Source organism: Coregonus clupeaformis, chromosome 14 (assembly GCF_020615455.1).
Source record: "Coregonus clupeaformis isolate EN_2021a chromosome 14, ASM2061545v1, whole genome shotgun sequence".
Classification (NCBI taxonomy): domain Eukaryota; kingdom Metazoa; phylum Chordata; class Actinopteri; order Salmoniformes; family Salmonidae; genus Coregonus; species Coregonus clupeaformis.
The window spans coordinates 4759255-4772948 of record NC_059205.1 but is presented as its reverse complement, the minus strand read 5'-3'; the positions used below and the strand labels follow the sequence as shown (position 1 = coordinate 4772948).

Sequence of the window (13694 nt, the reverse complement as noted above, 5' to 3'; positions counted from 1 at the left end):
CCATTTTGGTCTCATCTGACCACAACACTTTCACCCAGTTCTCCTCTGAATCATTCAGATGTTCATTGGCAAACTTCAGACGGGCCTGTATATGTGCTTTCTTGAGCAGGGGGACCTTGCGGACGCTGCAGGATTTCAGTCCTTCACGATGTAGTGTGTTACCAATTGTTTTCTTGGTGACTATGGTCCCAGCTGCCTTGAGATCATTGACAAGATCCTCCCGTGTAGTTCTGGGCTGATTCCTCACCGTTCTCATGATCATTGCAACTCCACGAGGTGAGATCTTGTATGGAGCCCCAGGTCGAGGGAGATTGACAGTTATTTTGTGTTTCTTCCATTTGCGAATAATCGCAACAACTGTTGTCACCTTCTCACCAAGCTGCTTGGCGATGGTCTTGTAGCCCATTCCAGCCTTGTGTAGGTCTACAATGTTGTCCCTGACATCCTTGGAGAGCTCTTTGGTCTTGGCCATGGTGGAGAGTTTGGAATCTGATTGATTGATTGCTTCTGTGGACAGGTGTCTTTTATACAGGTAACAAACTGAGATTAGGAGCAGTCCCTTTAAGAGTGTGCTCCTAATCTCAGCTTGTTACCTGTATAAAAGACACCTGGGAGCCAGAAATCTTTCTGATTGAGAAGGGGTCAAATACTTATTTCCCTCATTAAAATGCAAATCAATTTATACTTTTTTTTACATGCATTTTTCTGGATTTATTTGTTGTTATTCTGTCTCTCACTGTTCAAATAAACCTACCATTAAAATTATAGACTGATCATTTCTTTGTCAGTGGGCAAACGTACAAAATCAGCAGGGGATCAAATACTTTTCCTCTCACTGTAAGTTTGCTGAAAATAAATGCAGTTGACAGTGAGAGGACGTTTCTTTTTTTGCCTAGTTATATATATATATATATATATACACACACAGTGCATTTGGAAAGTGTTCAGACCCCTTGACTTTTTCTACATTTTGTTACTTTACAGCCTTATTCTAAAATGTATTACATCTTTTTTTTCCCCCTCATCAATCTACACACAATACCCCATAATGACAAAGCAAAAATAGGTTTCTAGAAAGGTTTGCAAATGTATTGCAAATAAAACCGGAAATATCACATTTACATAAGTAATCAGACCAAGTGTTAACTCTGGGGTGTGAAGACATACGCAATCAAGGTTGTGTAGATCTGTAGGGAAAAAAATAGAAGAATCCCTTTTTTAGATTTAATTTTAAGACAGCAAAATGTGCAAAATGTGCAAGGGGTGTGTACACTTTCACTAGACACTATATGTATTTGAAATTCATTTCACACGACGTTAAATATATTGAAGTGTAAATGTTTTCCTGTATGTGTTGGGGAGGTTCTGTGTTTAATCCACCTTTTAGTAATGGAACTGCACGTATAAGCACTGAGATGAGTCCTCTTTGTAGAGAAATGATAAAAACACTAATAAGCTAGCTACTGTAGCTCTCTGGTCCTGGGGAGCTATTGTTTATCATTGCTTTTTGTTTCATATTGAAGATATACTGTATCACGGCTATAGCGGATCATGGTTGAAGCGATGTAGCGTCCACCTTTAGTGCAGGAGGTGAGATGAGTTGTCGATTCAGGTGTTTTACGGTCTAGTTGGTGCTAGAGCATGCTGACCAATGAGGCTTTCCAGGGATTAGGATTTCCAACCCTAGCTTTGAGGGGGTTTGGGTGGGAAACGCCATAGCACACTTGCTGAGAGATTAATTCCTATGAACAGCTTGTAGCAAAATCCCCCCCAGAGTCTTGACCAAGTGGACCAGTCTTGACCAACTAAAGGGGGCTTTGGGGCAGCGTTGCCCATCTCTCAACTGTCGCTCCAGGCATCCATCCATTAACTCAGCGGGGTTTCTCTTAGGAAATGTCATTTCTGGTGCCTGTCCCCTCCTGTTGAACATTAGATGACTTGACACTCAACAAGGCACAGCTTCCTCATTATTGCAGTTGGTTTTACTCATTAAGTTAATATCTAACTACTAGTAACTGAATTATCTCATGTACAATGACAATTTAGTATTAGTTAGATACTGTAGTCTACACTATCTAACTAATACTGAATTGTCATTGTAAATTTTTTCAACATTCACCATTTGACAAGTCTTTTAGTTAGGCCGCCTGCTGAAACAACATGAATGAGAATGTTTAAATCAAAATTATTAATTGTTGTTATCTCTTAAAAATAAACCTTTTGCTCTTGGAGAAATAAATCTCATGAAAAAATAGCCAATGCTGTTGTACACATAGAGATCCTATTAAATTGTATTAATTCATGTATTCAGTTTACTGTATTCTAATTCCTAATTCTACGGTTGTACATCTCAAAGACATTCCAATTTTCACACGCTATTGCTGGGTGGAGAAAATGAATTTTCTCTTGTTGGGAACATTTTCTGTCAGAAATACGTGAGACATAAAGAGAGGAGAGTTACGACGTGAGGAATGTGGGCAGGACAGATCATAATAAAAATGTCAAGCTAACATGAAGCAACTTCTGTTGTTTTGACTGAGCAAGTTGCCCTGGAAACCATAGTTCTTCGCGTAACCACGGACAACCAGGAAAAATCAGAGCTGTAAAATGCAACCAGCCCTCTAATTAGGCTTCCTTAGCACAACACATTGACAACCAGGCTGCGTTCAAAATGAAGAAAACATGACAAAACGTTGAACCAACTAAATGCACCTCAGATCTCAAAGAGAGGGTGTAACTAATGCCGTGAAATCTACAGTTGCAGTTCGGTTTAGGTACAACTCTGCTGTTTGTGCGTAAAGGATGTACAATACCCCTTACAAAAAAAAGATTGCAGTTTTGAAACTGCAGTAAAAGTGCAGTAACTGCAGTCGACTGTGGTATTTTCGACGCAGCAATTGCAGAATAACTGCAGTTACACTGCAAAATTACTTCTGTAAAAAAAAAAAGTGTTATTGTGGATGCAGTATTTACAGCATACTGCAGTTATATTGCACTCTAAGAGCAATCTTTTTTCGTAAGCTAGATCATCTATATCAAGACACTGACAATATTTAGTTTGAGTTGGTGGCCCCATACCAAAGACTAAAAGCAGACTTTTAATTACGTCTCTCCAAAAAGCACCAGTCACTGGTCTTAATCACATCACTAATGCCCCGTCATCCCCCTGTCTTTACATCTGTCCATGATTCACCCCCCCTTTACTTTGACTCATAGATTGTCAACAGTCCTCTGATGAACTCATTCATCTTTTCCATCACTGACTGATTCATCCATCTCTATGATGACCCACTAGCCTTGCCATCGCCTTTCTGTGTGGAAGGATTAGGCTGTGTTTGCAAATGGAACAGTGATTGGAGTGATTTGGCCCAATCCTCTCCAGGGCTCCAGACTAAGTGTTCCCCTTTTATAGTTCCTGGCACCAGCCCATGATTTGGTCGCATCCAATAACCAAATAGAAAAATAGAGAATAGAAAAAATGTAACAATCTTCTAAAGTCATTCACAATGCTTATTATTAAGAAGTGTGGTAGAGTATTGAGATGGTACTCATTAAATACATTGTTACATCTAACATGTCCAAGCAGGAATGCATCATTCAAGATATTTTGATATGCAACCTAGTCCAGTGTTTGTCATGAATTTTGGGTTGATAATTAGGCTATTATTGTTTATATTTTACTAGGGCTCCAGAATTAGAGATGAATTTTCCTTCATCCTCAACGTTTCCCATCCAAAGACATGCCCAGAATTTTGAGAGAGAGAGAGAGAGAGAGAGAGAGAGAGAGAGAGAGAGAGAGAGAGAGAGAGAGAGAGAGAGAGAGAGAGAGAGAGAGAGAGAGAGAGAGAGAGAGAGAGAGAGAGAGAGAGAGAGAGAGAGAGAGAGAGAGAGAGAGAGAGAGAGAGAGAGAGAGAGAGAGAGAGAGAGAGAGAGAGAGAGAGAGAGAGAGAGAGAGAGAGAGAGAGAGAGAGAGAGAGAGAGAGAGAGAGAGAGAGAGAGAGAGAGAGAGAGAGAGACCTCCCTCTGGAAGAATTGGCGGGGAACAAAAGGGATGTTAAATATGTCAAAGCTGTGATGAAACGTTGTTCTTAGAGCGGAGCTGGTAGTTAACACGTTGTTCTGTGATGTACTGGCTGGTAGTTAACACGTTGTTCTGTGATGTACTGGCTGGTAGTTAACACGTTGTTCTGTGATGTACTGGCTGGTAGTTAACACGTTGTTCTTAGAGCGGAGCTGCCATCTGTTCCTGGGGAGATAGCAGCCTTTTAAAACCCAGCCAGATGTTTATCAGCGTAAAGAGATTACACCAGAACTGTTGCTAGAGAGACAGAGTTGTGCCCTCAAAAGTTAGATTGCATTAGCTGTGTCTAAAGGCCGTCTGTACACAAACTTCTGGTTGAATGTGTTTTCGACAGACTAGCGTGACTGACCCGATATCGAACCCAGGTCGTCGTGTGTTAGCCCTCTGAGCTAAAGCCCAATTATCCCCGGGAGCAAACGCAAATGTTAAGGTTACTCATCACACGAGCGTAGCTCACAGAACCACCTCTGCTACACTAGCTTTTCATCAGTGGTCAAAATGATTTAGTAGCTCTTATCTTTCTTTCTTTCTTTCTTTCTTTCTTTCTTTCTTTCTTTCTTTCTTTCTTTCTTTCTTTCTTTCTTTCTTTCTTTCTTTCTTTCTTTCTTTCTTTCTTTCTTTCTTTCTTTCTTTCTTTCTTTCTTTCTTTCTTTCTTTCTTTCTTTCTTTCTTTCTTCCTTCCTTTCCTGTCCTCTCATTCTCATCTTCTGTCAACATTTTCTGTCCGTTGGTCTCTCGCCCCCCTCTTCTGCCAACCTCTTTCTGTATGAACTCAGTTTGTGAGCCCACGCTCTGATTCTGACAGGAAATGGGCGGGGTTTGGTGCTGCTTTCCAGCTATATCTGGGCGTGACCATTTTGTTTCCTCCGGAAAGAAGTTAAGACCATGTTTGCTATTTTTATCACACAGCACATAAAATGTGTAGTATCGAACACAGAGACCTTTGTGTGGCAGCACCTCAGGGACCTCTTTCTATAAGGTCATCCAGAGAGTAAAATGAACTCTCTGTCTATTAAAGATCTCTTTATCTCTCACTTGCCCCTACGGCAATGGAATCACTGAAGAGTAGTTAACCCAGCTGGATGAATAGTAAATGAAATGTGACCTCATTGTCCAGGGTCACGCACACACACACACACACACACACACACACACACACACACACACACACACACACGTTTGCCTGCCGACAGTACTTAGCACCTCTGATGTTTACATATCTTGCACCACTCATATGGTCTCTCGTCGTAGTGTGCCTGTGAACAAACACCACGTGACTGGTGACTACCGGTAAGCTTCATAATGAAACATTATGTGACAGGTGAAATGAAGAATGCGATCTTCTTTATCTCCGAACGTATAAGTTGACTTGAGGGATTTACTTTAAAAAGTAGCAACAAATATTCACATTTATTTTAAAAACTTCAAAGAAATAGTATTAACGGTATTGAAAAACCATCCCGTGGCTATTTCCAAATAACCCATTATACGGTATATATGGTATACCGCCCAAGCCTAATTGGGACACCGTGTGTCCTACTGACCTAGGTGCGGCAGGGGTTGGGTTAAATGCGGAAGACACATTTTGGTTGAATGCATTGAGTTGTGCAACTGACTAGGTATCCCCTTTCCCTGTGGTACTGCTTGGCCAATTGATCTAATTTCCTGTTGGTAACGCTAGGCTAGCTGTCTCTCTCCAGGTGGTTGAATTCTATTGTGTATGATGTTATTATTTTCTGTGATATTATTGAGTTCTGCTGGAAGGTCAACGTGAAGCTTATGAATGTCTGCTGCTATTCCCATTAACCCTGAGGAGCTAAGGGACAGACACTGTTCATCCAATTTGTAAGTCGCTCTGGATAAGAGCGTCTGCTAAATGACTTAAATGTAAATGTAAATATGTATATACTGCATTATATTCTACTCTATCTTAGTCCATGCCGCTCTGTCATTGCTTGTCCATATATGTATTCTTAAATTCCATTCCTTACTAGTTTTGTGTGTATTGGGTATATGTTGTGAAATTGTTAGATATTACTTGTTAGATATTACTGCACTGTCGGAGCTAGAAGCACAAGCATTTCGCTACACCCGCTATAACATCTGCTAAACACGTGTATGTGACAAATAACATTTGATTTGATTTGAACAGAGTGTCGGCAGTCAATCTCTTTAGTATTCACACAGCAAAGACCTTGGAAGTCATCAGCCACTCAGCCCTGTTAAAATACTCCAAACCAGAAGGTGGCAGTAGCGTTGTTTGGCAATGCATATCTGTGCGTATTGCTTATGGTCTAGATTATAAGCTGTCTGCGCTAATGTTGCTATTTTTTAGAAAGCCCTTGTTGATACTAGCCAGATGGCCATAGCTAGATAACTACCTAGCAAGATGAAGTAGAAACAATTTAATTCACTCTCCGTAATCCCATACTGCCAGTGCCAGCCCATAGCCAAATGTTTAGCTAGCTAGCTAACGTTAGCAGTTTGCTAGCTAGCACAATATAGCTAGCTAAGGACACTGCACTAACTCGGCAGCTAACACAGGCAGCTGTCTCACGAAAACTAGCTAATCCATTGTGATTTAATTATAATGTCAATACAGTGGTTAGCTAGCTTGGAGGAAGTATTTAGTTTTGTGTGCATTGTGTCTGTGAGCTTAGCTAGCTAACATCCCGTAGCCTACATTGCATATGAAGTGTGACTGGCTCATCCGTGGCTGTACAGAGAAAATGCCCTATTCTTTTCTTTTTATTTGCTCCCTCCCCCACGTAAGAGTTTGTGCTCTCTGATTGGCTCAAAGTCAAGTTGTTGGCCACTGACGAGTATTGAGATTCTACAAGTACAATCGGTAGGGTCGTCGCTACCAGGTCGGCACGCAGCAGGTACCGCTTTTGTTCTACAAAGAGACGGAACAGCCTTCTCTTACTATCGGCAGTGAGATTTTCAGTGTGTTTCATGCTTAAGGCAACTAGATTCAGCCGCGGACCGATTTTGGAGCAAATGGTCTGGGGGCCGGAAAATAATTAGAATAATTTGTACACTTCCAATTGACCACAACTAAGCCTAAAAAAAGAGATTGTAGTTGAAAATAACATTCATTTCATACCTTGATTACATTGATGACAATCACATCTCTTTTTTTTTTTTGGGGGGAATACTTGGGAACAGATTTCATAAATTTAAACACATTTTTAGCTTAAGTCTTTTTTGACCAAAACCTAACTTATTGGATAAGTCCAGTTAGTCCTTCTGTTTCAGTCAATTTTCTTCCGTTTAGTGCCTACTGAAGATGACCCGAGATGCACAGAGGCTTTAGTTCCAGTCCAACAAACCTGATTCAACTTACCTACACCAATTAATTATCAGGGCAGTGTATGAGCCAGTTGATGAGTTGAATCAGGTGCGTTAAAAGGGATACTGCGAGATTCGGGCATTTAAAGCCCCCATGATGCATTAGGGCCAGTACACCAGTATCACGATAATCGTTAGTATCCTGGCAAGGAAACAAAACACGAAGCGGATTTAACTTCTATAGGAAAACAGCCCTAATTTTGAAAACAAACATCATTATGTTGTCATCCAGAGTCACATGTATTTATTTTCCAAGCTATATCACAATATATTACATACAGTAGGTTTTTAAAGGACCAAAGAGTTTGGTCTGCTTAGTGTTTTAATTTTTGCCATGTAAATAATATTGAGATACTACTGGTATCGTCCTGGCCCTACCATGCAGTCTTTTAAATTACATTTTTAAATCATCACTGTATGTTTAAAAAAATCACTGTCTGTATTTATTTCATGAAAATAACTCCAAATATATCTGTAATCATTTAATCAGTTATTTCCCTGATTGGCGGATAGCATTGTCTAGACTCTAGAGCAGGGTTGCCCAACCATGTTCCTGGAGAGCTACCCTCCTGTAGGTTTTCACTACAACCCCAGGAACAGGATTGGACGGTAGCTCTCCAGGAACAGGGTTGGAGCAAAAACCTACAGAACGGTAGCTCTCCAGGAACAGGGTTGGGGTGAAAACCTACAGAACGGTAGCTCTCCAGGAACAGGGTTGGAGTGAAAACCTACAGGACAGTAGCTCTCCAGGAACAGGGTTGGAGTGAAAACCTACAGAACGGTAGCTCTCCAGGAACAGGGTTGGAGTGAAAACCTACAGAACGGTAGCTCTCCAGGAACAGGGTTGGAGTGAAAACCTACAGGACGGTAGCTCTCCAGGAACAGGGTTGGAGTAAAAACCTACAGGACGGTAGCTCTCCAGGAACAGGCTTGGAGTGAAAACCTACAGAACGGTAGCTCTCCAGGAACAGGGTTGGAGTGAAAACCTACAGAACGGTAGCTCTCCAGGAACAGGGTTGGAGTGAAAACCTACAGGACGGTAGCTCTCCAGGAACAGGGTTGGAGTGAAAACCTACAGGACGGTAGCTCTCCAGGAACAGGGTTGGAGTGAAAACCTACAGGACGGTAGCTCTCCAGGAACAGGGTTGGAGTGAAAACCTACAGTACGGTAGCTCTCCAGGAACAGGGTTGGAGTGAAAACCTACAGGACGGTAGCTCTCCAGGAACAGGGTTGGAGTAAAAACCTACAGGACGGTAGCTCTCCAGGAACAGGGTTGGAGTGAAAACCTACAGGACGGTAGCTCTCCAGGAACAGGGTTGGAGTGAAAACCTACAGAACGGTAGCTCTCCAGGAACAGGGTTGGAGTGAAAACCTACAGGACAGTAGCTCTCCAGGAACAGGGTTGGAGTGAAAACCTACAGAACGGTAGCTCTCCAGGAACAGGGTTGGAGTGAAAACCTACAGGACGGTAGCTCTCCAGGAACAGGGTTGGAGTGAAAACCTACAGAACGGTAGCTCTCCAGGAACAGGGTTGGAGTGAAAACCTACAGAACGGTAGCTCTCCAGGAACAGGGTTGGAGTGAAAACCTACAGAACGGTAGCTCTCCAGGAACAGGGTTGGAGTGAAAACCTACAGAACGGTAGCTCTCCAGGAACAGGGTTGGAGTGAAAACCTACAGAACGGTAGCTCTCCAGGAACAGGGTTGGAGTGAAAACCTACAGAACGGTAGCTCTCCAGGAACAGGGTTGGAGTGAAAACCTACAGAACGGTAGCTCTCCAGGAACAGGGTTGGAGAACCCTGCTCTAGAGTCTAGAGCCTACCCCTTCAAAGTAGGAGGAGACATATGCAAATAAAAGATGATGTATTGTGATGTCATGCTGTGGGCCAAAAACTCCATCCCACTTGAACAGGCTGAAATTCCAGGCTTTTTCAAAAAGCTCTTACACAAAAAGGGCAATATCATAATGTTATTTCGACCTCATAGCGTGGAACTATCATAAAAAAAATTTGAAATCATGTTTTTGACCGCACTGCCCCTTTAAACTCTTGTTCTACTTACCCATAGTCAGATGAAGTTGTGGATATTATTTGTATGTCTCTGTATGCAGTATGAAAGAAGTTAGCGGTAGTTTCACTACCCAATGCTAACAAGATCCAGGATTGTAGAATACTGGAAGGAAGCTGCACCGCATATTTAAACCCCTAAGGGATGAATAATGCTGTAATGTCCAAGGCCACTAAATATGAAATACTGTCATTATAGTCCATCAGTATAAAGAGTTTATAAGCTTGCTTAATGCTGCCATAAAAATGACTTAACGGAGGTATTAAACAGTCATAGCAAAATGTAATGATCTGAGACTGTAGTAAACATCTATGACAAACACACCAGACAGCATAGTCACAGCACTCCTTCCTCTTCCTGGCTTCTAATCCTCTCTCTCTCTCTCTCTCTCTCTCTCTCTCTCTCTCTCTCTCTCTCTCTCTCTCTCTCTCTCTCTCTCTCTCTCTCTCTCTCTCTCTCTCTCTCTCTCTCTCTCTCTCTCTCTCTCTCTCTCTCTCTCTCTCTCTCTCTCCATCTAGACGGTGGACATACACAAGGAGAAGGTGGCGAGGCGAGAGATTGGCATCCTGACCACCAACAAGAACACGTCGCGCACACACAAGATCATTGCCCCCGGCAACATGGAGCGGCCGGTCCGGTACATCAGGAAGCCCATCGACTACACGCTGCTGGACGACGTGGGCCACGGTGTCAAAGTAAGAGTCCCCAGTATGTTAAAGTAGAAGCCAGAGTGTCTAAGTAAGAGTCCCCAGTATTTTAAAGTAGAAGTCACAGTGTCTAAATAAAAGTCCCCTGTATGTTAAAGTAGAAGTCACAGTGTCAAAGTAAAAGTCCCCTGTATGTTAAAGTAGAAGCCAGAGTGTCTAATTAAAAGTCCCCTGGACTGTCTAACCATGTTATTACCATTACATTACTTCCATTTAATTAATTAAATCAAGCTAATCAATAAACTGCCCTTTTAGTTAGGGAGTTGGTGTGTGGGATGGGGTGTGTTTGTGTGAAAGGAGGTAGGGGTGTGTGTGTTTGTAGGGGTGTGTGTGTGTGTGTGTGTGTGTGTGTGTGTGTGTGTGTGTGTGTGTGTGTGACGTACGTGTGTGTGAGAGAGAGACAGACAGAGCTTGATCTGGGCCAAGTGCTGACGCCATCATATCCCCCATGAATTGAGGGAAAATAATCTTTGAGCTCTGTTTCCGGCTCAGTATTCATCTTTTATTCTCCCTCCCTTGGATCTCTCACTGATCACTGAAAAATACATTTAAAACACACCATCTCTCTGTGTCATTAATAGTCATTGTCTCCATGGTGTATTATGCATGAAGGAATCTCTCTATTACTCCATAAGACTGTCTTATAGATATTATTTTCTAAAGAGGCCATAGTCACACATTTGTCTTAGTCTCATGATACACATGCATTGAGATTTTGTAGCAAAACAAATGAGTGTGTGTGTGTGAACTGCTCATTAGCCCAGCTCATCCTCACAGCTTATTTCCCCCTTGTTGAGGCAGGAGGAGTTCCCGGGGGCTTGCCTGGGACCTTGAATACACAATCACTCTCCTCGCCTCCCGGTTACCGTGGTATCACCCCACCAGTCATTACTGACAGACAGTTGCCCCTAGAGACTGAGGCGAGTGTCAGATACTTCCCTCCGACAGCCGAGCGAGCTTCGCAACGATTAGACTCGTCGACTGTCACCAGTTACTGTAAACCCAAGTCACGTATTAGACCTCACTCACTGGCTGATTGGCTGACTGACTACAACAGCCAGCTTCCAGTAGAATCCAAATCAGGCATTTGACAGACAGAGCAGGTATTAGAGGAAGCTACATATTGGTTAGCTGTCGTTGATAAGGATCAGTATTAGGTATTAGCTAAATACAGAAGTCAGATCTCTACCCTTAATCAGGTGAGCTACACTATATATACAAAAGTACAGTACCAGTCAAAAGTTTGGACACACCTACTCATTCAAGGGTTTTTCTTTATTTTTTACTATTTTCTACATTGTAGAATAATAGTGAAGACATCAAAACTATGAAAGAACACATATGGAATCATGTAGTAACCAAAAAAGTGTTAAACAAATCAAAATATATTTTATATTTGAGATTCTTCAAAGTAGCCACTCTTTGCCTTGATAACAGCTTTGCACACTCTTGGCATTCTCTCAACCAGCTTCATGAGGTAGTCACCTGGAATGCATTTCAATTAACAGGTGTGCCTTGTTAATTTGTGTAATTATTTTCTTCTTAATGCATTTGAGCCAATAATTTGTGTTGTGACAAGGTAGGGGTGGTATACAGAAGATAGCCCTATTTGGTAAAAGACCAAGTCCATATTATGGCAAGAATAGGTCAAATAAGCAAAGAGAAACGACAGTCCATCATTACTTTAAGACATGAATGTCAGTCAATACAGAACATTTCAAGAACTTTGAAAGTTTCTTCAAGTGCAGTCGCAAAAGCCATCAAGCGCTATGATGAAACTGGCTCTCATGAGTATCGCCACAGGAAAGGAAGACCCAGAGTTACCTCTGCTGCAGAGGATAAGTTCATTAGAGTTAACTGCACCTCAGATTGCAGCCCAAATAAATGCTTCACAGAGTTCAAGTAACAGACACATCTCAACATCAACTGTTCAGAGGAGACTGCGTGAATCAGGCCTTCATGGTCGAATTTCTGCAAAGAAACCACTACTAAAGGACACCAATAAGAAGAAGAGACTTGCTTGGGCCAAGAAACACGAGCAATGGACATTAGACCGGTGGAAATCTGTCCTTTGGTCTGATTAGTCCAAATTTGAGATTTTTGGTTCCAACCGCTGTGTCTTTGTGTGTAGGTGAACGGATGATCTCTGCATGTGTGGTTCACACCGTGGAGCATGGAGGAGGAGATGTGATGGTGTGGGGGTGCTTTGCTGGTGACACTGTTGGTGATTCAATTAGAATTCAAGGCACACTTATCCAGCATGGCTACCACAGCATTCTGCAGCGATACGCCATCCCATCTGGTTTGCACTTAGTGGGACTACCAATTGTTTTTCAACAGGATAATGACCCAAAACACACCTCCAAGCTGTGTAAGGGCTATTTGACCAAGGAGAGTGATGGAGTGCTGCATCAGATGACCTGGCCTCCACAATCACCCGACCTCAACCCAATTGAGATGGTTTGGGATGAGTTGGACCGCAGAGTGAAGGAAAAGCAGCCAACAAGTGCTCAGCATATGTGGGAACTCCTTCAAGACTGTTGGAAAAGCATTCCTCATGAAGCTGGTTGAGAGAATGCCAAGAGTGTGCAAAGCTGTCAAGGCAAAGGGTGGCTACTTTGAAGAATCTAAAATATATTTAGATTTGTTTAACACTTTTTGATTACTACATGATTCCATATGTGTTATTTCATACTTTTGATGTCTTCACTATTATTCTACAATGTAGAAAATAGTAAAAATAAAGAAAAACCCTTGAATGAGTAGGTGTTTCCAAACTTTTGACTGGTACTGTATGTGGACACCCCTTCAAATTAGTGGATTCGGCTATTTCAGCCACACCCGTTGCTGACAGGTGTATAAAATCGAGCACACAGCCATGCAATCTCCATAGACAAACATTGGCAGTAGAATGGCCTTACTGAAGAGCTCAGTGACTTTAAACGTGGCACCGTCATAGGTTGCCACCTTTCCAACAACTCAGTTCGTCAAATTTCTGCCCTGCTAGAGCTGCCCTGGTCAACAGCATCCAATGACAGTCTAGACGGTTCTGTTCTTACTACTTTGTGGCAACAGTTTGGGGAAGGCCCTTTCCTGTTTCAGCATGACAATGCCCCCATGCACAAAGCAAGGTCCATACAGAAATGGTTTGTCGAGATCGGTGTGGAAGAACTTGACTGGCCTGCACAGAGCCCTGACCTCAACCCCATCGAACGCCTTTGGGATGAATTGGAACGCCGACTGCGAGCCAGGTCTAATCGTCCAACATCAGTTCCCGACCTCACTAATGCTCTTGTGGCTGAATGGAAGCAAGTCCCCGCAGCAATGTTCCAACATCTATTAGAAAGCCTTCCCAGAAGAGTGGAGGCTGTTATAGCAGCAAAAGGGGGACCAACTCCATATTAATGCCCATGATTTTGGAATGAGATGTTCGACGAGCAGGTGTCCACATACTTTTGGTCATGTAGTGTATCTTTGTGGTGATGCT

The 13694-nt window shown here is 42.4% G+C and overlaps 1 protein-coding gene across 3 annotated transcripts in view; it reads left to right on the top strand.

The window, feature by feature from the left end:
* LOC121580614 (abl interactor 1-like) overlaps window positions 1-13694 on the top strand; it is a 44491-nt gene that overhangs the window by 15928 nt on the left and 14869 nt on the right. For all 3 annotated transcript variants that reach the window (XM_045224634.1, XM_045224633.1, XM_045224632.1), the window contains exon 3: window positions 10019-10195. In XM_045224634.1, coding sequence (XP_045080569.1) covers window positions 10019-10195 — 177 coding nt within the window. The remainder of the gene's footprint in view (window positions 1-10018; window positions 10196-13694) is intronic.